This window comes from Chiloscyllium punctatum, chromosome 1, assembly GCF_047496795.1.
Source record: "Chiloscyllium punctatum isolate Juve2018m chromosome 1, sChiPun1.3, whole genome shotgun sequence".
Taxonomy (NCBI): Eukaryota; Metazoa; Chordata; class Chondrichthyes; order Orectolobiformes; family Hemiscylliidae; genus Chiloscyllium; species Chiloscyllium punctatum.
The window spans coordinates 11,252,453-11,274,944 of record NC_092739.1 but is presented as its reverse complement, the minus strand read 5'-3'; the positions used below and the strand labels follow the sequence as shown (position 1 = coordinate 11,274,944).

Below are 22,492 nucleotides of genomic sequence, written 5' to 3'. Positions count from 1 at the left end.
CTTGAGCGTTTTGGAGGACGCCTCTCTTCAAGACCAAATGAGATTCCTTGTTGTATCTCAAAAAACACTCCTCATTAACTACCTACCCTACCACTTTGCATCCATTATGACTGATTCCAACTCTATAATACCAAGCACATTTCCTGAAACAACTGCCATCCTTAAAATGCCACTGTGCACCCAGACACGTGCTCATTGGACAGAATCTGAACATAGCAGAGAAGGGGAAAGTAGCACCATGATTCACTAACAGAGCTCTAGAGATCTGGGAAGCATGGTGCTACAGCACCAGGGATCAGTGTTCAACTCCAACCTTGGAGAATGTGTGGAGTTTGCTCATTCTACCTGTCTACTTGGGGTTCCTTCCAAAGTCTAGAGATGTGCAGGTTAGGTGAATTATCCATGGTAAATATGGGGTTATGGGATAGGGTGGACGTCTTGGATGCCCTTCAGAGGGTCTCGATCTGTACTGTCAGGGTTCTATGAGCCTGATGAAGAAAGTGAAAGACCAGCAGAGGGCATAGCACAAGCAAGTTCTGGCAGCCTGGTCTGAGGTTACCACCAGGATTCATGCAGTCTCCACCATGGAGTGGTGTTGATGACCAGGGGCTTCATCCACATGCAAGAGGAACAGGAACAGCAGACTGGTTTAGGGGAGAAATGGCCCCCTCTGTCCAGAAAATGCAGCAGTGCAGCCTGTCCTGCAATAATCTGACCACCTCCAGAGACAGATTGGTGATGGCCAAGAAGGGCCACATCCTGCGCTCCTAGTATATGCTGGAGAAGCACGCAACACCTCAACCATTGGTCCTCCAAGTCTGGAGACAGGGAACTTGGTGAACGCTCCAGGGGTCCCTTCCTCGTCCAACCAGAAGGGGACCCCCCCCCCCCCCCGCCTCCCTCCAACTCAGAAGTTGAAGACTGATCACTTCCCTCTGGCAGGAAGACATTCTGTGCCAGGTTAGTCCAGCCTCGAACTCGTCTAACCCAATCTCCAAGGACAATGGGTTCCACTGCTGAGCAGGGTCCCTCCACCCAACTGTGGAACAGTCACCGTATTAAGATGTAGTGGTAAGCAAAGTAGAACATAGAACAATACAGCACAGAACAGGCCCTTCGGCCCACGATGTTGTGCTGAACTTCTAACCTAGATTAAGCACCCATCCATGTACCTATCCAAATGCTGCTTAAAGGTCGCCAAGTTTTTTTTTCCCCTATTGCAGGCACTTTGACAGATGTGACAGCACACTACATGAATTCTCATGTTTATACACATTTTGGTCTCGTCCCTCTATCTGCTTAAGTCTCTCCGTATCCCTGAATGTTACTATGTCAGCATGATACACAAATTCCTTTTTTCTAAATTCATTCGGGATGGGTGTAGCTGGCTGGGCCAGCATTTGTTGTCCAACCCGAGCTGACATTGAGAAGGTAGTGGTGAGCTGCCTTCTTGTGACACTCGTGAATAGTCCCCATGCTGTAGGTGAACCCACAATACTGTTGGGGAGTGATTTTGAGAATGTTGACCCAGTGACACTAAAGGAATGGCAATATATTTCCAAGTCAGGATGGCGAATGACTTGGAGGGGAACTTGCAGGTGTTGGTGTTCCCACGTATCTGATGCCCTTGTCTTTCTAGATAGAAGTGATCATAAGTTGTCTAAATAACCTTGATGAATTTCTGAGCATCAGTCATGGAGGGAGTGGATGTGGTGCCAATCAAGTGGCACCACATCCAGTTAAGTGGGAAATATTCCATCGCACTCCTAGCTTGTACCTTGTAGACAGGCTTTGGAGAATCAGGAGGTGAGTTACTCACTGCAGGATTTCTAGCCTTCAATCTGCTCTTATAGTCACTATGTTTAAATAGTGAGTCCAGTTCAGTTTCTGGCCAGTGATAATCTACAGGATGCTTTGGAGTAGGATTCAATGATGGTGATTGTATAGAATGTCAAAACATGAGGGTCAGGTTCTCTTTTGCTTGAGATGGTCATTGCGTGGTATTTGTGTGGTGCAAATGCTCCTTGCCACTTGTCAGCCCAGATCTTGTTGCATTTGACTATGGCCTACTTTTGTATCTGAGGTGTTGCGAATGGTGCTGAGCACTGCTGGTGCAATCATCAGTGAACATCTCCACTTCTGACCTGTATGATGGAGGAAAGGTCATTGATGAAGCAGCTGATAGTTGGGCCGAGGACACTTCCCTGAGAACTCCTGCAGAAATATTCTCGAGTTGAAATGACTGACCTCCAACACTCACGACCATCTTCTTTTGTGCCAGGTATGACTCTAACCAACAAATAGGTTACCCCTGCAGTTTTATAAATTCCAGTTTTGCTCAGGCTCCGCAATGCCACACCTCCTGTAAACGCAAAGCAGGACAAATCCATCTTGGCCAATTACCAACCCATCAGTCTCCTCTCAATCATCAGTAAAAGTGATGGAAGTTATCATTAACAGTGTTATCAAGCCGCACCTACTTGGCAATAACCTGCTCAGTGACACCCAGTTTGGGTTCTGCCAGGGTCACTCCGCTCCTGACCTTATTACAGCCTTTTTAAACATAGCTGAATTCCAGAGGTGAGGTGAGAGTGACAGTCTTCAGTCGGATGCAATCTTGATGTCAAGGACTATCGCTCTCATCTCAGCTCTGGAATTCAGCTGTTTTGACTATGTTTGAAGCAAGGCTGTAAGAAGGTCAGGAGCTAAGTGACCCTGGCAGAACCCAAACTGGGTGTCACCGGAGCAGGTTATTGTTGAGTAGGTGCTGCTTGATAACACTTGATAATACATTCTATCATTTTACTGATGATTGAGAGGGGACTGATGGGTTGGTAATTGGCCAAGATGGATTTGTCTTGCTTTGTGTTTACAGGAGATCCCTGGGCAATTGTCAGATGGTTTAGTGGTACTGGAACAGCTCTTCCAAACAGAATGCATCATGGATAGATGTCAATGTTGATACCATGCTGCTACATGGTAAATCCTTCGCAGGAATCTACTTAGAGAAACTGAAGTGCGTATTACAGGAGGTAATGTACTAGCATAGATTAATGATTGATTGTTTTCAATCTGTGAGCTAGAGTAGAAGTGGTCATGCTCACGTTTGCAGGTTGTGACAAGTGGGGTAGTGCAGGGGTCAGTACTTTGTCCCCAGCTGTTCACAATATCTATCAATTATTTGTATGCGGGGGCCATGTGTAATATTTACAAATTTGCAAATGTTACACAGTAAATGGGAATGTGTTGTGTGGAAGATGTAAAGTGGCTTCAGGAGGCTTGGAACAAGATTAGTAAAGGGGCAAGGATAATAAAGTGGAAAATGAGAGGGCACGAGGGCACACAGCAGATGGGCAACCATAGCATCAGGATGGACAGGGATTAGGAACTCTGCAGGTCTGTGTCCTGTCCATTTCATGTGTATACTGCTTCCTTTTTAAGGTAGTTTCACACTGAGTGCAGTAGCTTCCTTTGTCATAGATATGTAGATATGTGAGGTTATCTACTTTGGTAGAAAAAACAGACTTGCAGAGTATTTCATAAATGGTAAGAGGTTGAAAATTGCACTTGGTGTCCTTGTTAATAAGTTACTAAAAATTAACAGAACGCTATTAGAAATATTAATGGAATGTTAGTCTTTAACACAAGTTGATCTCAGTACTCGTGAGTACAGCAGTAGCAAAGTTTGGTGGTGTCTTTAGAATTTTCTACCACAGAAAAAGTTAGGGATCTAAGTCTTTGACCATGTTAAAGGTTGTGATTGACAGATTGCTGATTACCAATTGTACACAAGGTTGTGGGAAAGGGCTGGCAAAAGGCATTGAGCTGTTCAGTGAGTGAATATATTGAATGATGGGGCAGGCTCAACAGGCCAAATGACCCAATCCTGTTCCTATGTTCCTGAGTGGAAGCAAGATGAGCCATGCATGCCCAGTGTAATGGGTCCTGTTGGCACCATTGCCCCTCATCTTACAATGCTATTGTTTCATTGGCTTTTGTGACCATAAATATTGATGTGAATGATATGGTCAGACTGGGGCACAAGGGCACACATCAGACAGGCAGCCATAGCATCAGGCTGGACAAGGATTAGGAACCCTGCAGGTCTGTGTCCTGTCCATTTGCATGGAGTGTGTAATGTTTCCCTTAAGATAGTTTCACATTGGGTGTAGCAGCTTCCTTTGTCATAGATATAGACACAACCCTCACAATTTGATTATGGTTGCAACTGTAGAGTCATAGAGTTGTACAGCACAGAAACACACCCTTCAGTCCAACTTGATATCCTAAAGCTGACCAGATATTCTAAATAAATCTAGTCCTAATTCATTAACTCTTAAGATATAGGAGCAGAATTAGGCTATTTAGCCCATTGAGTCTGCACCACCATTCGATCATGGCTGATATGCTCCTCACCCCCATTTTCCTGCCTTCCCTCCATATCCATTCAACCCATTACCAATTAAAAATCTGTCTAATTCCTCAAGTTTACTCACTGTCTCAGCATCCACTGCACTTTGGGGTGGCAAATTCCACACATTCACAACCTTTTGCGAGAAGTATTTTCACCTCCATGCTGTTTTAAATTTGCTACCCCTTATCCTAAGACTATGACCCCTTGTCCTAGAATACTCCACAAGAGGACACATCCACTCCATGTCTATTTTATCCATACCTTTTATCATCTTGAATATCTTAATTTGATCTCCCCTCATTTGTCTAAATACCAGAGAGTATAAGTCTAAACTATTCAATCTCTCTTCATACAACTAACCTCTCATCTCTGGGATCAATCTAGTGAACCTCCCCTGAACTGCCTCCAATGCCATTTTCCTCTTTCCTTAAATAGGGGAACAAAACTGTGCACAATATTCCAGATGCAGTATCACCAATGCCTTGTATAGTTGCAACAATACTTCCTTACCATAATATTCTTTTAGCTATAAAAGCCAACGTTCCATTTGCTTTCTTTATTATCTGCTGTACCTGCACGCTAGTTTTCTGTGATTCATGAATGAGTACACCTAGATCCCTCTACACCAGAGCACCCAAAGCGTCTCCCCATTTAGATAATAGATCACCTTCCGTTTTTTTTTCAACCCAAATGCATGACCTCACATTTATCCACATTTAAACTCCATCTGCCATATTTTGGCCCACTCCCCTAACCTATCTATAGTAAGATTCTTATTCCTTACAATTTACTGTCCCACCTATTTTTGGGTCATCCACAAACTTGGCTATAGCCCTGTATCCACGTCGTTGATGTAGATTGTAAATAGCTGGGGTCCAAGAACCAAACCCTGTGGCATCCCACTAATTACATCTTGCCATTCAGAAAAAAAAATATTTATCCCAGCTCCGTCTTCTGTCCATGAGCCAGTGATCTATCCAGGCTAAAAAATTACCCCTAAGCCCGTATGATTCAACCTTGTGAAATAACCTTTTGTGTGGCACCTTATCAATTGCCTTCAGGAAGTCCAGATAAATTAAATTATATCTACAGCAACCCACTTTGGTTGTTACATCTTTGATGAACTCTTAACAAATTAGTCAAACATGATTTACCCTTCATAAAACTATGCTGTTTTAAATTTCCCTTAAGATAGTTTGTCAGCATTTGGCCTTTCTCTCTTTAAAACCCATCCTATTCGTCTACCCATCCAGATGCCTTTTGAGTGTTCTAACTGTACCAGTCTCCACCACTTCCTCTGGCAGCTTATTCCATTACACAAACACCACCATCTGCATGAAAAATCCCCATAAGTCCCTTTCATATCTTTCCCCTCTCGTCTTAAACCGACTGCTGTCTAGTTTTGGACTTGCCGCGCCCCAGGGAAAACACTTTGGCTATTCATCCCATCAATGCCCCTCATGATTTTATAAACTTCTATAAGGTCATCCCTCAGTCTCTGACCATCCAGAGGAAATAGTCCCAGCCTGTTCAGCCTCTCTCTATAGCTCAACCTCTCCAACCTGTTAACATCCCTGTAAATCTTTTCTGCACCCTTTCAAGTTTAACAATATCTTTCCTGGAACAGGGAGATCATTTGTGTACTTTTGATTTCCAGCATGATGAATGAGCATTCCCTGGCTAGTGGCTTCCAAATTGGGCCTTTATGTGTCATTGAGGCTCCGAACATCCAGATCCTGTTTTGTATTTTGTAGCCCCTCACCTGACTGGTGTTTTGGTAAGGATGACTCCCGTAAGATCATGAGACATAGCTGCCTGCTTGTGGAGTTTTCAGTGCTTTTGCCTGTAAATTGCTGGTGCATGATACAAGTGGGAGAAAATACGTAGCACACTGCTATACAGCACCATGTTCAGACCCTAGGCCAAAGACTACTTACCAGAAGGCAAGTTGCCTGATTTGTGACTGTACTAAAAGGGATGGCAAGGCAATAGTCTAAAAAGTAACCAGGTAGGTGCTAAGTCAAAAAATGCTAAGAGAGTACTTGGGCAGCCTTGAGATGCAGGCTGGTATAATCGGTGAGCTGGGTGTCTGTCTGTGTGCACAAAATGTCCTCGTAGCAGCCTCTTGATGTAATTTACTTGTGTTCTCTGCAATATAGGTATATGCTTCCCGTACATCCTGCAAATGGATCAGGAAGGTGCCATGATATTCATGAGAGGGTGGCAAATATTGGATACTAATGTTCTTGGACAATGAGTGCGTGAGGCTGATGCCCATTGGACCCTGCCTTATGACACTGTTTGGTGGAGGAATATGGGGGCTCTTCACAGCCAGCAGCGAGCTGAGGTTGCTCGGTATCCACTCTGCCATCTGAAGAACTCTCGACATTTAACTTGTTCAGTGTGTTTGGTGATTAGGAAACTGAATTTTAATAAGGTAAGTTGTGGTACTAATAAGCACTGAACAAGTAACAATCTCCTTTAATTGGCCATTTGACACTCCTCAGGGAGAAGCTCACCCTGCCGCTTGGCAACGGCATAAAAGATGCAGTAAAATGTTCCTGACTTTGAGGTGAACCTTGCCAGATCACTTGTCTGATTCTGCCAACATCTTATCATGGCCCATGTTGCTCCGATCCCTATGAAATTCCACCACAATGTCAAAAAAAAATGCATTGATGTGTGCATTCCTTGTCTGGTATGACCCACGTGTGACTTCTGACCCAATGTCAGATGATTAATTCTACATCCTCCTGTAATAGCCTGGTGAGCCACTAAATTAGGAATAGGCAATGACTGACAGCCTCTCGAACAATTCTCACATTCCAAGATTGAATTTTAGATAAAGGAAATGGAAAGTCAAGACTGTCAAGTGATTTGAAACAATGGTAAGGATTTCAGAGGTATTGGCTGAATTTAAGAAGCCAGAGCTAGAACTTAAAGTGAGGGAACAGGGCACAGAGAGAGCAAATACCAACTTAAAAGCCTGGAACTAAAAAAAGTCACTGTTATGACACTGGGTAAACCCTCCTGCTTAATTTAAAACCAGCAACACAGAAAAGATTTATCCTGTGCAGTAATCTGTAAAGATTCGAGTGGCCAAGAACTATTTAAAGTAAAAATTAACAACTTTATTTCTTAAAGTATAATAGAGAATAGTTAACTAACAATTTACAATTCCTTCCTCAAAACTATCTTTTACCTTCCCTTCTATAATACTAGTCTGATAAAACTCCCAATTAAGATTTACAGAAACATTCAAATTTTAAAACCAGCCAGTGGTCGAATGTTCCCTTTATCTTCATCGGTAAATTGGCTCCCCAGGTTAGTGTTGAGGTTTTTCTCTATGTAAACTACTTCTCTAGATAGGTACCTCTCAGAGAATTCTGACTAGCAGTCTACATCTGTTGTCTGGTGGCAGATCTCTTCCCAACTGTTCAATTTTCCCCAGTCTTATACCCCAAAGCATCGGATTGTGTCAGTGGCTTTTAAGATTGTCAATATACTCAATTCAACTTGATTGGAATTTGGTATTTTTCAGGGTATAATTTAAACCAATTGGCCCAATTCAAATCTGTTTTGTCACTTCTAGGCAACTAGCTACCCCAGTAGCTGGAGCACATGTTACATTGCGAGATTGAGAACACTTGGTGTTGTCACTGCTAGCTTTTACTCTCTTAAAGGTATAGTACACCCACATCTCCATAACACTGATTTTAAGGAATGTTCTGAGGAAGGTAATCCTGAGTCTTTAATTTTATACAATTCCTCCCAAGATTCGATTCAAAGGACATTGACATAGATTCATTTGTTTTGAAAAGATTACTAAGCAGATAAGGTGGCAAAAATAAACTAGACACTGAACATGCAAAACAGGTTGACAGACACAGCTTGCTTTTCGAGTAGGTTCCTATCGATCTTGTGATGGCAAACAAATATTGAATTATCAGTGAGGTTTCTGAGACTCTGAAGAATTAAACTTCTTGAGTGCTGTTGGAGTTGCACTCATCCAGGTGAGTGGGAAGTATTCAATCATACTCCTGATTTGTGCCTTGTAGATGGTGGACAGGCTTTGGGGAGTCAGGAGGTATCACAGTATTCCTAGCCTCTGGAACTATGTAGATAACCTGAAAGTTGCACAATAAAAAAGGCAGACACCGGCATCTCCAAATGATGATTATGAGCTGGGCCATAAATTCAAAACGTATTTGATCACCATCACGATCCTGAGAAGGATAGAAGGTGGGAGGGTGAATGGAAGGCAAGTAACTAGGGACAAACAAAGACAACTGAGAATGCGTCAGGATCTCTTCCTCAGACCAGAAGTGGAAATTCTGAGGGTAATGTTCAATACCTGAGTGTTTCCTTTGTTACAAGGTGGGACACCTCTGTATCACTGCAAGGTAAATCTATGGGATTTATCAGGATACTTAGTCAATACAGAGAGAGGATCCTTGACTAAGAATACAGCAGATTGAGTTGTAGCTCTGATTGAAGCTATGAGATGAAGTGTGAACACTGCTGTGAGTGAAGGGAAAGTAAACAAGAGACCTGAGGATTATAGGGAAATCTTGGCAAGAGTAAAAGTAGCTCCTTATTCCTCAAAGGAAGAAAGTAAATATATACAGAAGCCACCCAAACTCTCTTGCTGAACAAAAGGTATGATTTTGCTACCAGACAGTAAAATGAACGCCAAGGTTTTAGTAAACAGCATTGGCAGGCGATATGTACTTGCACTGTTGTATCAGGAGCCACTGGAGTGTGACCTAATGTCTGGAATGATACCCTTAATTTCCATGGGTAATCATGGTTGATTCATTTTCTTCCTAGATTCCTCCTTACTCACCGGGATATATCTTTGCTGTGAGTCACAAATTATTTTCTTAAGTGTCTATTGATCGTCAATTGTATTTTCTGCCAAACATCTTTTCCAGATCACTCCAGCTGTCATGCTTATGTAATTTACCCTTACTTAAGTTTAGCTTTGTTTTTTCTAACAGCTGTATCCCACTCTCAAACTGAATAATAAATTCTACCAGTCACTGTTCCATTGGGGGTATTTTACACTGAGATGTGCCTCATTATCAGAATTGTCTGATTCTTGGATCCATAACATATTGTTCCAAATAATGATCCCAAATAGTTTATGAATTCTTCCTCATGGAATTTTGTCAATTTGATTTTCCCAATCTACAGAAAGATTGCTTTTGTCACATCCGTACTTATCTCATGATTTATTCTCTGTCCTCCAGAATAGTTACCCATTCATTACACCAACCGGTGTCTTTCTACCTTGTACTCTTACCTCAGCATCATGGGTACTACATCATCTAGTCTAAGCTCTTTTTCCTTCCATTTTACTTATTCTGTCTCATACTAATAAAGTGACCCACCACCTTTCCTTCCTGCCCATCCTTTTGAAAGTTTACATTTCTCTGAATATCCTTGAATAAAAACCTGGTGAACGTGTAAACACCAGCAAATGTCATAAAAAGCCATCTGCTTCACTAACACCATTTAGAGAAGGAAATCCTGCTTTCCTTGTCTGGTCTAGTCCACATGTGACTCCAAGTCCACTGTAACATGGTTGACTTTTGACCTCCCTCTGGGCAGCTATGGATTGACAATAAATGCTGGTCTAGCCAGCGGCATCCACATCATGTCAACAATAAAAGTTTCCAGCTGCAATCTCCTTATCTCCATAATTTAAGATCGTACACAAAAGGCCAATGAAAAGACGTCAAGACTTGTTTTTATTATTTGGAACCATGCCATTTCCAAGAAATGGCTTTATTAATAAAATCAAGCAAGTGCTAGAGAAACTCAGCAGATTTGGCAGCATGTGTGGAGAGAAACAGAGTTAATGTTTAGAGACCAATGACTCTTGTTTGCAACCAAAGAGTAATTGGATTTGAAATGTTAACTCTGTTTTTCTCTCCACACATGCTTCCAGATCTATTGAGTTTCTCTAACACTTTCGGCTTTTATTTCCGATCACTAGCATCTGCAGTATTTTGCTTTTGTCTGTTAGTTCCAAACAGTTGCTGGTCCTCAATGTTCTGCATCAAGAAAAATGTTTGAATTTTTTTTATGTTTAGGTTCTAAGGCTGTTTAGTTTGAGGATTTTGTTTTGGGAGTTTTGAAAAATTGTTTGAATTTTCATTTGGGGGAAGCTGAATCAATCTGTTCAGCTCATGTCTCCTGACTTTGGTGGAACGTTCTGATAAATTCAGTGTGAAAACTGATTACCCTCTTGAAGAGTGACCTCTCTATACTGTGTTTCCTGAGCAAGCTGTGACTAAGATCCCAGAGGCAACTGCCTTTATTTGGTGACACCCATCTGCATGTTTTTCCAAAGGTGAATCTTTGCATAGGGAAATCTTTTTTTTTTCCATTTTATTTCTATGTGAATGTTCAGAGTTATCTAGAGGGTAACCATTTATATTTCCATATTACCAACTAAGTGTTGCAAACAGTTTTGCATCTTCATTGTGTAAGTTCTGTTTTATAGTAAATGAATAATTTTGAGTTTATTTAATAAACCTGGTCGATGGGACTTTTATTTTAAGTCTAATATAGAGAAAGCATATAATTGGCAGTTTCTGGAAATGGGTAAAATAAGAGAGAGAGAAAAAAAGCTGTGATCCATGGAGTAGTAGAAGTGGAGAAAGACCTGGCCATCTTGGTAATTATAACTTGTAGATCAGAACTCGGAGCTATAAGTTAAAATAATTACAAGTAAATCCATACAAAAATTCAGAAGAAATGTCGTTGCTCACAGTGGTCAGAATCTGTGACTTGTTATCACATGGTTGGAGTGATTAGCTTGCATATGTTTAAGAAGAAACTAAGTAGGGTGTATGAGGGATGGGACAAAAGAATATAGTGTTTGGGTGAGATGGTATAATGAGAGGCTTGTTTGGAGTACAAACACTGCCATTTATCTCTTGGGCTAGATGGCCTGTTTTGTGCGGTGTAACAACAACTTACATTCATAAAGTGTAATGTGAAAGTAATGTCACATCTAAGATGCTTCACAGTAGTATATAGAACAAAACACGACACTGAACCATAAAAGGAAATATTAGGCCAGATAAAGGAAAGCTTGGTTATCAAAGTATGTGTAGGTTCTTAGGGAAAGCAAGGGAGAGTATTTTAGAGCATGAGCAAGAGACCATCAGTGGTGGAGGAATTATAATTGTGAAACACAAATAACCAGAATTAATGGAGTGCATACTTTAAAAAATTCATTCATAGAATGAGTGTGATGCTGGCTATGGCAGCATTTATTGCTTAAGGGACAATGAAGGATCAACCACATTACTTTTGCTCTGTAGTTGCTTGTAGGCCATACCAGATAAGGATGGTGGGTTTCGTTCTCTAATCCCAGATGGATCTTTACACCAATGAACATGTGGACACTTTTAGGCCTAGACTTCCAATTCAAAATTTTTGTTGAATTCAAATTTCACAATCTGTTATAGTGGAATATTAGCATGGATTTCTGCATTACTAATCTAATGACATTACCATGACATCACTCATAAAGACTTGTGGAGCTATACGTGATTAGAAAAATAGGGAGGAGAAATGCCATACAGGAATTTGAAAACTAGAATGAGAATTTCAAAATTAAGATAGATTTACAAGGATGTTGCCAGGGTTAGAGGATTTGAGCTATAGGGAGAGGCTGAACAGGCTGGGGCTATTTTCCCTGGAGTGTCAGAGGCTGAGGGGTGACCTTATAGAGGTTTATAGAATCATGAGGAGCATGGATAGGGTAAATAGGCAAAGTCTTTTCCCTGAGGTCGGAGAGTCCAGAACTAGAGGGCATCGGTCTCTTTTATATCTTTTCCCCTCTCACCTTAAACCTAAGGGGCAACTTTTTCACACAGAGGGTGGTACGTGTATGGAATGAGTTGCCAGAGGATGTGGTGGAGGCTGGTACAATTGCAAGATTTAAGAGGCATTTGGATGGGTATATGAAGAGGAAGGGTTTGGAGGGATATGGGCCGGGTGCTGGCAGGTGGGACTAGATTGGGTTGGGATATGTGGTTGGCGTGGATGGGTTGGACCGAAGGGTCTGTTTCCATGCTGTACATCTCTATGGCTTCCAATCAAGCAATATAGAGTCAATGTAAATCTGTAAGCATTGGGCGGTTGGGGAATGGAGCTTTCTTGTAAGTTAAGACACATGCAGCAGAATGTTGGATGACCATATGTTCCGTATTTCCTAATAATTATTTATCATTTCTCTGGTGTTACCTTTTATAATTAATGCCCATTTATTTATACACATATCTACCAAGTATTAAACTGTTCGTGTTTTGTTAGAATTTTACATCTTTAACACCAGGGGCTAGTTACCTCAGTTGCTTAGTGTGTGATACAGAATGACATAGCACAAGTTCAATCATTGTACTAACTATCCTAGTTCACAGAGGCCCTACTTTCTCACCTCACCAAATAGAGTTGGAGTGGTGTGCCTCAAGCTGTGTATATCCATTGGTCTCTCTCTAATGGGGAGAGACACCAATGCTCCTTTGTGGACTATGGCTAATTATTTACCTACCTACTCATCAAATATCTATTCTATTCTGATATCTTAAGCGTATAAACCCCAAAATGTCTGGCAATACATCATCATCCAATTTTCATAAAGCAAGAAAACTGAAAAGACTTTTAATCTGCATTGTCATGGATGGGTTGCTGATGTGTGAGCTGTTTGTTTCGGGCATGAGTGACTGCAATTTATACTTGTCCTGTATCCCTTTGAACAAAGCTGCGTATAGATCTGTAAATTCAGCCCAGGCCATTCATTATTTCATGTCTAATTATATGATTGTAAAAGGCTTCCTCATGTTCTCTTCCAAATCATGCTTCAGACATGAAAGTGTGTGACATCAGAAGTCTTTGCTCAATTGCCATTTATCTCTTGCAGTCTTCGCAAAGAAAATTTGTTCTGTGTGTAAAAAATGCAAATAAGCCTGTCAGAACCAAGTGCTTGCAAAAGGGACAAGATCTGCTGATTTCAAAGTTCACTGCTATTTAGTTTCCAAGTTATAATATTGTTAATTCATTTATGACCATCTTAAATGAGCCAGAGCTTTTCCAGCTGAAAATGTCACCATCTGTAATGAAATGTCAGCACAAATGGATAACTGGTAGATTTCTGTTGATTTTCTAAATTTACTTTAATTTATGCTTGTGGCAGCAATGAATTGCAAACAGAGTCACTGCTGATACTCGGATGGTTGTATGTGTAAGTACAGTTCACAGCAATATTGTCTCCACTGCACTGAACTGGAAGAAGAAAAATTGGATGCTATTAAAATCTTTCACTTGCTGTAAGATGAGAAATGGAGTAGTGAATAGGAAGGAATGAAGGAAAAAGATAAGTAAGGAAAACGGTGTTAAATGCACCTCGCTCTAGATTCAAAATCTCATCTGCACTTTCCCATTAACTGCATTGAAGCTTTTGATTTCAAAGTATTGATTAGACTGTGTATTTGGAATTAACAGCATGGTTTTTTTTTTGACAAATTCTATCTAAAACCCCTCAAGTTGAGCTCTCTGAGTAAGCAATAGAGGCGATAGACTCAGATATGTGAATTCAAACAATATTTATTCACTGGTAAATGAAAGGACAGTTCTTTCATAGCTAGTTAACATTTGAGAATGTGCATCACTTTAAGCAGAGTCTCGCTATCCTGGTGGAGAAACAATTATTATGGACAAGATGCTAACTGAATAGCATGAACCAGATTTAATTGGAAGACTGTGTAAAGGGAATTTGAATCATTTAATATGAGATCAAACAACTGAAAACTGGAGTCTTCAGGATGGACACAGAGACCAGAAATTAAACCAGCTCCTTTCTGTTTGTACAGCACGGATTAGACAGGGAGTGTGAGAGGGTAAAATAGAAAACTTTGTTTGCAGCTTAATGGGATTAAAGAAAGAGGCTGACATCACAAAACATTTCACTATTATTAAAGCAACAGCTGTTGCACTTGCCATTAGAGGGAAGAGTTAGACAGCTTTTGGAGATGCGCTTCCTTGATCAGAAGGCCCTGATGTTTTATATATGGCTAATACAGAGCTTGTTTTGGAAGGAAATGCCTACAAAGGTCAGTTTATTTAATGATTACACTTTACTTTTCATAAACATTAATAAAGTAAGTGTTCAGGATTTTTGTGAGGAGCCCTTTAGACTCTATATGATATGGCTGTATTACTTGTTTTAGTGGATTAACTGCACATCCGTTCTGAGGCGGATCTTTCTTCCTTTTAACGGATGGCATGTGACCTAATGGTGGAGGCAGGGAGAGTTATGTCTCGTGACAATTTCAGATTGATATAATGGGTTAAAATGTTGAAGAGTAATTAGATTAAATACTAAGTATACAAAACACAAGGCAGTGAAATTGGTTATCAGTCGTAGCACTAAGTAAGTGAGACAGCTATCTGTTTTAGATCGCATCCAATGTATATTTCTAATAAAATCACCGAGAGAAGAGATTTTGGGCAGATGTAAAAGGAGGCAGCCTGTTTCTGATGCTGACAATGACCAATTTCACACTGTCAAATTTGGATGTTATACCTGTTAAAAGTCTAATGACATTTGTTTCAAAGCACCGACTCCTGGCAAGAGTTTGGATAAATCATTATCTCAGGTTTCTGTAGACAACAGCAGCAGTGATGTAATCTCTGCCTGATGACTATCGGTTTTCACTTCTGCTGCGATTAACAGTAAACTTTTAAAAAGCAGGCTGAAATGTGAAAATCTTTGCTGTTATTAAAGAAGGACCTGGATCAGTTATGCAAGAAAAACAACAGCAAAAACTTATAATTATCCAGTACCTGTTGCATAATAAAATGTCTTCAGTGCATCATAGAAACTTTAAGACAAAAGTTGAGAACAAACCATATCAGACGATGTTAGAGCAGGCAGCAAAGCTTAGCTATAGAGGTAGATGTTAATGAGTACCTTAAGAGGGAAAAGGGAGTTTTAGAGACTGGAAAGTGTTGAAAAATTAAGGTTAAGGCAGCTGAAATACACAGCAATAGGAGTACATTGGAACAGGGTAGTGTGGAGGTAATAGAAGCAGTCTTAGTGGTGAGGCAGATATGTGGCTGGAAACTAATTTCAGTTCAAATATAACTATATTGTTGTGAACAGTTTGGTTCAACTTTAGAAATGTACTGCTGAGTTGGATGGATTTGATAGCTAGTGAGTGGAATGGGGACCCAAAATAATACCAGATTGAATGAAATTTCTGCTTGTGTAGTAGGGGATGTCAAATAAGCAACCTATTAATGTAGAAAGTCAGAATTCACAAAACATCAGCTTTGTTTGTTTGAAATCGCAAGCTTTTGGAGTGCTGTTCCTTCATCAGGTGAAGTGGAGGGAAGTATATAGTTACAAAATTTATAGGCAGAGAGATCATTACAAAGTCCATGTATTTAAGTGTCTAAAAGATAGTACAAATGGTGTGAGTGGTATGTCAACAGGCTGAATAGCAAGTAAAGGGATGACCTATGATCTGATTGATTAAGGTAGAGAGATAATTACAAAAAATCAAAAATAGGACGACGCTAGAGACAAACTGATAGCTATAAGAGTTGCATGATGAGGGTCTCACCAAAGTAACAAGTAATCCAAAACTGTACTAACCAAAACTAATCAGCTAATCGAGATCGCAACAAGTTATCAATGTGATACTTAATTTTTTAAAAATCGAAAGAACTGCGGATTCTGTAAATCAGAAACAAAAACTGAAGTTGCTGGAAAAGCTCAGCAGGTATGACAGCATCTGTGACCAGAAATCAGAGTTAACATTTTGGGTCCAGTGACTGTTCCTCAGGTGAAAATATTAAAACAGAACAGTAAGAAAGATTTTACAAAGCCAACAGTATGGTAGGATTTCATAGAGAGTGACATGAACTCAGGATCTTTGTTGAGGCCATCTTCATGGATACGGAACATGGCTATCAGTCTCTGCTTGGCGATTCGGAGTTGTGTATTTTGAAGGTTGCCATGGAGGACACTTACCTGAATGCCCTTGAACCTGAACTCTTCCCCAACTGGGAGGAAGCAATCCTGTCTGATTGTTGCACGGTGTACATTCATCCATTGCCGTAGTATCTGAATTGTCTCGCCGATATACCATGCCTTGGGGCATCCTTTCTTGCAGCGTATGAGGGAGACAACGTTGGCTGAGTCACATGAATATCTGCCGTGTATGTGGTGGATGTGATGGTAATATCCATGTTGATGATTTGGCATGTCTTGCAGAGATTGCTGTGGTGGTGTTGTGGTCACTGTGGTGTGGTATTGTGGATACTTTACTCACACCGTTTGACACTTTGACCACCTGCAAAGACCTGCAAATCTCATACGGAATCCTTCGTTCTGCATTTTCCAGCTTTCCCTTCTGCAAAGAAATGGATTGCCCTTGTGTTGTCAATCCCTGTCAACTCCACTTCAGGATCCCCAACTCAATCCTTCCAAACCCCAGGGTCATCCCCCATTACTACCAAAAGCACGGCAGAACATAAACTGGAAGTAAGGCTCAGTACATTATTAGTAGCCTCTAAACTGAGAAACAAGCTCATTGCTCGCAAAATGCAGAAGCAAATCTAATGTACCCAAAGCCCATTTACCCTGTCAATGTTTCTAAATGGAAGGGGTTGATTTTGAATTTAGGAATAAAAACAATGAAAAGAAAAATCAGGAGACAATCTGATGTACAGATTACAGCCCAGATGGTGATGAGGAAAATCAATAGAGCTTGCATACTAGTGGCTGTCTTCTCAATGTTAAACAGGTAGGTGTAAGGTAAAAGAAAGTTGTTTCTGTAATGCGATACTGTCATCATCTTGGGGTGTGTGGGGCAGGGTGCAGTGTAGAAGATTTGACCTATCTCCTCCAGATTAACCATCCCAAACAAAAGTATGTATTTCTATTGGGCTGCCTGATCACTTCTACATCTGACTCACTGTCTGATGTATCCATTTGCTTATGGCGCTTTAACGTTCATCTCTGGCTGTTTTGGAATAGATTCTATTGAAAATGTTAAGAAGTCATATGGTTCTGCTGGTCTGGATGCTAGGTATATTGTGCCTGGTTTCCTTTGCCAATGGATTCTCTCATGGTGCAAGTACGTCTGCTTGTACTGACATGAAACCAAAGCACATCGGTGCTCATCCACAAGATCTACGCAGCAACTTTATCAAAGTGTACACTGACAAGACTACATACCTCCCTGGGGAAAAACTACCAGGTAAGGGAATATAATTGTTAGTGTCCAGTCCTTTATATAATACATTTTATGTAATGAATCAATATAATTGTCACAGAATTTTTTATGACAGCAATGTTTCAGAATAGGTAAGAAATTCCAGGGTTAAGAAAAGACAGCTTAGTCCACTGAAACTGATTTCTCTGGTGCCCACAGCTTGTTCATCACAGCATACAACTGCATTTTGAATAACACCGATATTTTTGCCTCTGCAATCGTTCATGTCAGATTATTGAAAATATTATCGCTCTTTAATCAAATCTGTTTTTCCTGACAAAGCTAACTATTCATTATTCTTCTATTCCTACTTTATTGGTAAACTTTGACTTAATATTGTAGGTTTATCTGTATATAACACTTTTCATACAGTTCTGTTTTAATCACAACGTTTGTGGTAAAGCTTGTATTGGGCTCAGTTCCAGTGCTAATTCCTGACCTCACTTCTGTGTAAGGATGTTGCTGTTATCATGTTAACCAATGTTGAGCACAGCATGTGAAAGGCAATGTATTTCCTTAGGATAACCTTAGTTGTCTTGGGACTTCTCACAGACATCTGCTGTAACTGGCAAGTGCATATCTGTGTACCCTGACAGAGGGACTGTTTCAGAAACTTCTTTGTTGCTATATAATGCAAATAGTGGGAAGGGGGCAGAGCGAGGTACAGGCTCCCTACATTAGAAATTCTTACTGCCAAGCATGGATTAGAACTTAGTGCACTATGGGAGGCCAGTCCACCAATGGAGGTGAACTGCTCCAAGTTTCAGGAGGGTAGATGCATATAGCATACATGTAGGTGCCCCACCAATCTGTTCAGTTAGGGACAGAATTGGTGCCATCCAAGTGGCTGTGGGTGTCACTGATGGGATCTGGGTGGATCCGTAACCCGGATACCTGACAAAAGCAATTCTAGATTAATCTCTCTTGCTCATTGGAGCATGGAGGCCTCCAGCAGTGAAGCATTAGGGATAATCCCAGTTAGCCCCTGCCATTGGACTGCCAGTGGAGTTTTGACCTTTTCAGATTGTACCAATTTGCCTATTTCACAACATTTACAAACTTGTTAATTTGTCACATTAACTAACCATCTTTCTGTGAAATGTACATAAAGCAACAGCAAATATCATATAGATTTCACAAAGTTGTAACATGAGATATGAACACGTGGAAGGCCTAAAGATCATGAAGCATGGATTCTTTATTCCACTGGCAACAGACAGAGAAAGATTTCCTCAGTCCAATGTAATCCACAGATTTTGTTGTATGTACTTTTAATAGTTCCCTTTTTTATCCTAAATTTTCATTCTTATTTGTAATGACCTGAAGCCGGTGGAACAAAGAATCCCAGCTTCATGATCTTTGGGCCATTCATATATTCAAATTGCATATCACATTTCTGGTATAGTTGGCAGGATTCCACAGCACAAGTATTAAATCATGGCCGATGGTGTTGAAATGCATCTGACAGAAGTGAAGCTGATGATGGAGTGGTTGAAAATGACAATGTCCATGAAGAAGTCTGAAATAACTCCAGGATAATTGGAGGCTCAGTATTGGAAGAGGGAATCAAACCTAAAGGTCAACCCTAGGCAGAGGGTCCCCATGTGCATTCCTTGATATTACAGAGGCAGAAAATGAAACTCCTCATTTAGATATTCTACTTGGTGACGTGTAGGAATTTGTGATTTGGAGGTGCCGGTGTTGGACTGGGGTGGACAAAGTTAAAAATCACATAACACCAGGTTATAGTCTAACAGGTTTGAAGCACTAGCTTTTGAACAGATTTGATGGATGACAATAGACAATAGACAATAGATGCAGGAGTAGGCCATTCTGCCCTTCGAGCCTGCACCGCCATTCAATATGATCATGGCTGATCATTCCTAATTAGTATCCTGTTCCAGCCTTATCTCCATACCCCTTGACTCCACTATCTTTAAGAGCTCTATCCAATTCTTTCTTAAATGAATCCAGAGACTGGGCCTCCACTGCCCTCTGGGGCAGAGCATCCCACACAGCCACCACTCTCTGGGTGAAGAAGTTTCTCCTCATCTCTGTCCTAAATGGTCTACCCCGTATTTTTAAGTTGATTTTTAAGATGATTGGATTTACCTGATGATCCTGGAATTGGAAGACAGGAATGAGGACAGATAGCTGCTATGGCATTGAGGGCTTCAACACAAGTGAGCGGGTGGGGTTTGTAAGGGGGCATCTATGTGGTAATGTCCATTGTGAAATAGTGGAAAGGTATACAGATGTTCAAAAAAGCCCACAGTGAATCTTTGAAGTACTGACTACGGATTCTGGGTATAGCAGTAACCCAACACAGCTACAGTAGAGGCTTTGAGTACAAACAGCTGAGGATGAGGATCTGGTTTCTGTATCCCTGGAGGATGGTAAAGGTTACCTATCATATTTGTCCTGGATCCCTCCTTCCACTCAACCAGGGGCAGGATACTAAAGAACTGCTGAGCAGAAGCAATGAGAGATGGGAACTTTCAGATAGCGTGGAGGAGGCGACAACCCCCTTTCTTTGAAGAGTGTGATTATATTGTCAGGATCATAGGGAAAGTTTGGACTCCAAAGACTGAAAAAGAGGCCTCCATCAGGGAGGTGACTGTCAGTGCAATTGAGAATGTAGAGCTCAGGGTGAAGTGACAGGCAGAACAGATGGTTGTTTGGGTCAGTCGTGAGTTCCATGCTGAAAATGTCATTCTCTGAGCTCTGCATAAGGCCCTGTATCGAATTGGTGCAGACCGAAACATGCTCTGTCATGTTGACTGCAGACCATCCATTCTATGAAACATTTTAGAGTTTATACCCATTAGCCTTTAACGAAGCCATTAAAATGCTCATCTGAATCCTCATTTGAATGCAGAGGAACTCTCCTGGGAGCTGACACCTGCATTATCATTGTCTCCTGTCTGGCTGCAGGCAACATGAGCCAGGTATCTTCCAACATGCAACTCCTGCCTCAATGCTTTCCTCTAAGACACGCACAGAGTCCATATCTGCGTTGGGGACAGTGAATGGGAAAATGCCTGATGGTCTAGTTTTACATCATTGTCTTTCTGTCTCCTTCCACTACCCTGGCAAGTTGTAGCTCCTGGATATCTAAAAGGAGAAAGGGACAGAAATGGATCACAGATTAGAACATCAATCTTTACCAGCCGGTATTATTCACCACCCACATCACTATGCACATCCCAACAGTATTTGCAACTGTATCTGCTCCATGGAAAAAATCTCTCTCTCAACTCACTCACAACGACACTTTCAAAATTTCAACTTTTCAGCCAAATTCCCTCAAATCACCATAACGTGTTTGCAGCCATTGATTTGCCCAACAGCATCTTCAGTCCATATTCCCTAGGCCCTGATAAACACTACTTTCTCTCACCAAGTTTATTCCCAGTATAGTCCTCACCTCTGCTCCTTTATGGCCAAAGGATGGAAACTTGAAAGTATATGGCAGGCAGCATATTTTAGTTAATTACTACCAAATCTGACTGTACCACAAGACAACATTCACCCCTACTCTCATCTGTGAAAATTATTGATAATTCCAAACTTATTCCGGAAAGCAAGTACAATCCTGGCTTTTCTGCAATCATTTCTCCATCAAACTTCTGGTTGATATGGAAAGTACGATACAGTACAATTTTAGTTTTTAAAACTCTTTATTGTAACAAAGAGCTGAATTTTACTAGGAATTGGCAAGCTGTTTAATACATTTCCTGGAGAGTTTTTCTCTCCGAACCCTACTGGGTATTTTAGTGCAATCACCCCAAACGTCCCTCATTGAACAGGACGTGGGACATGATTAATGTATTTCCTCACTTATGGCAGGTGGGAATACATGCTGCTGCTGGGCTGTTCTTCCATCCCAGGAGCCAACGCTATCTTTAAAGCTTTACCATGCACCCGGCCAATCATTGGCAGTCTGGAGTTGCCTTTCACGACACATGAAGTGGGACAGCAACCATAAACCATGCTGCTTAAGGCACATAGGAAGCATGGCTGATATATTGTTACCTATGCAAGTGCACCTTCATACATTTATCGCCATACCAAATACTTGCTTGTCTCTAGTGTTACACATCAGAGTTGACACCCTTCTGATAATTAAAACCGACACACCCAGATTACTTCATAATTTCATAAAGATGTGTGACAAATGGTGTAACTTACTGCCCCCCCAACCCCCTGCCAATCTGTTATAAAGGAGTGGTTAAATGAAATGAAATCCTTTCACTCACTCTACAATCAACAAGTAACAGTTTATGTATCTAACTCCAACACTGAACAAGTTAACAGAACGGCTAACAAACTGAACAATTCCTCTCTAACTACTTATTCCCAAATAAAACAAGATTCTAATAGGATGCTGTTTGAATAAATACCAGTCCCAATTGCAGAGCAAAATTTAATTATAGTTCTCTCAACGTTCACACAGAATGTGTCTTCTGGAATGTTCCACTGTCTTGCCAGTCTTTCTTCTGCTGATTCTGCTGTCAAAGATGTTTCCTTTGTAATTTTGTCTGTTCTGAATGCCTCTCTCTGCTGAATTCTGGTGTCAGGAATATTATCTAAGAGTGCCTCATACCTTTATGAATAGATGGTGCTTTTTAGAAAGCGTGGGGATTTCTGCAACAATGAGATGTTTTCCTAAGATAGCAGTTGGCTGTCTCCCAATTTTCAAAATGCCTGGTCTTTTATATCCTTGATGACCTATTAATTTCTTTACAATCAGATTGGTTCCTAATAGTCAATATCA

The 22,492-nt window shown here is 40.8% G+C and overlaps 1 protein-coding gene across 1 annotated transcript in view; it reads left to right on the top strand.

Annotated features, from left to right (window-relative positions):
• The first annotated feature begins 14,451 nt into the window (after positions 1 to 14,451).
• Positions 14,452 to 22,492, top strand: part of LOC140476607 (reelin domain-containing protein 1-like) — a 48,144-nt gene continuing 40,103 nt past the window's right edge. Inside the window, exons 1-2 of the mRNA XM_072569509.1 lie at positions 14,452 to 14,544; positions 17,478 to 17,700. Coding sequence (XP_072425610.1) covers positions 14,464 to 14,544; positions 17,478 to 17,700 — 304 coding nt within the window. The 5' untranslated portion in view covers positions 14,452 to 14,463. The remainder of the gene's footprint in view (positions 14,545 to 17,477; positions 17,701 to 22,492) is intronic.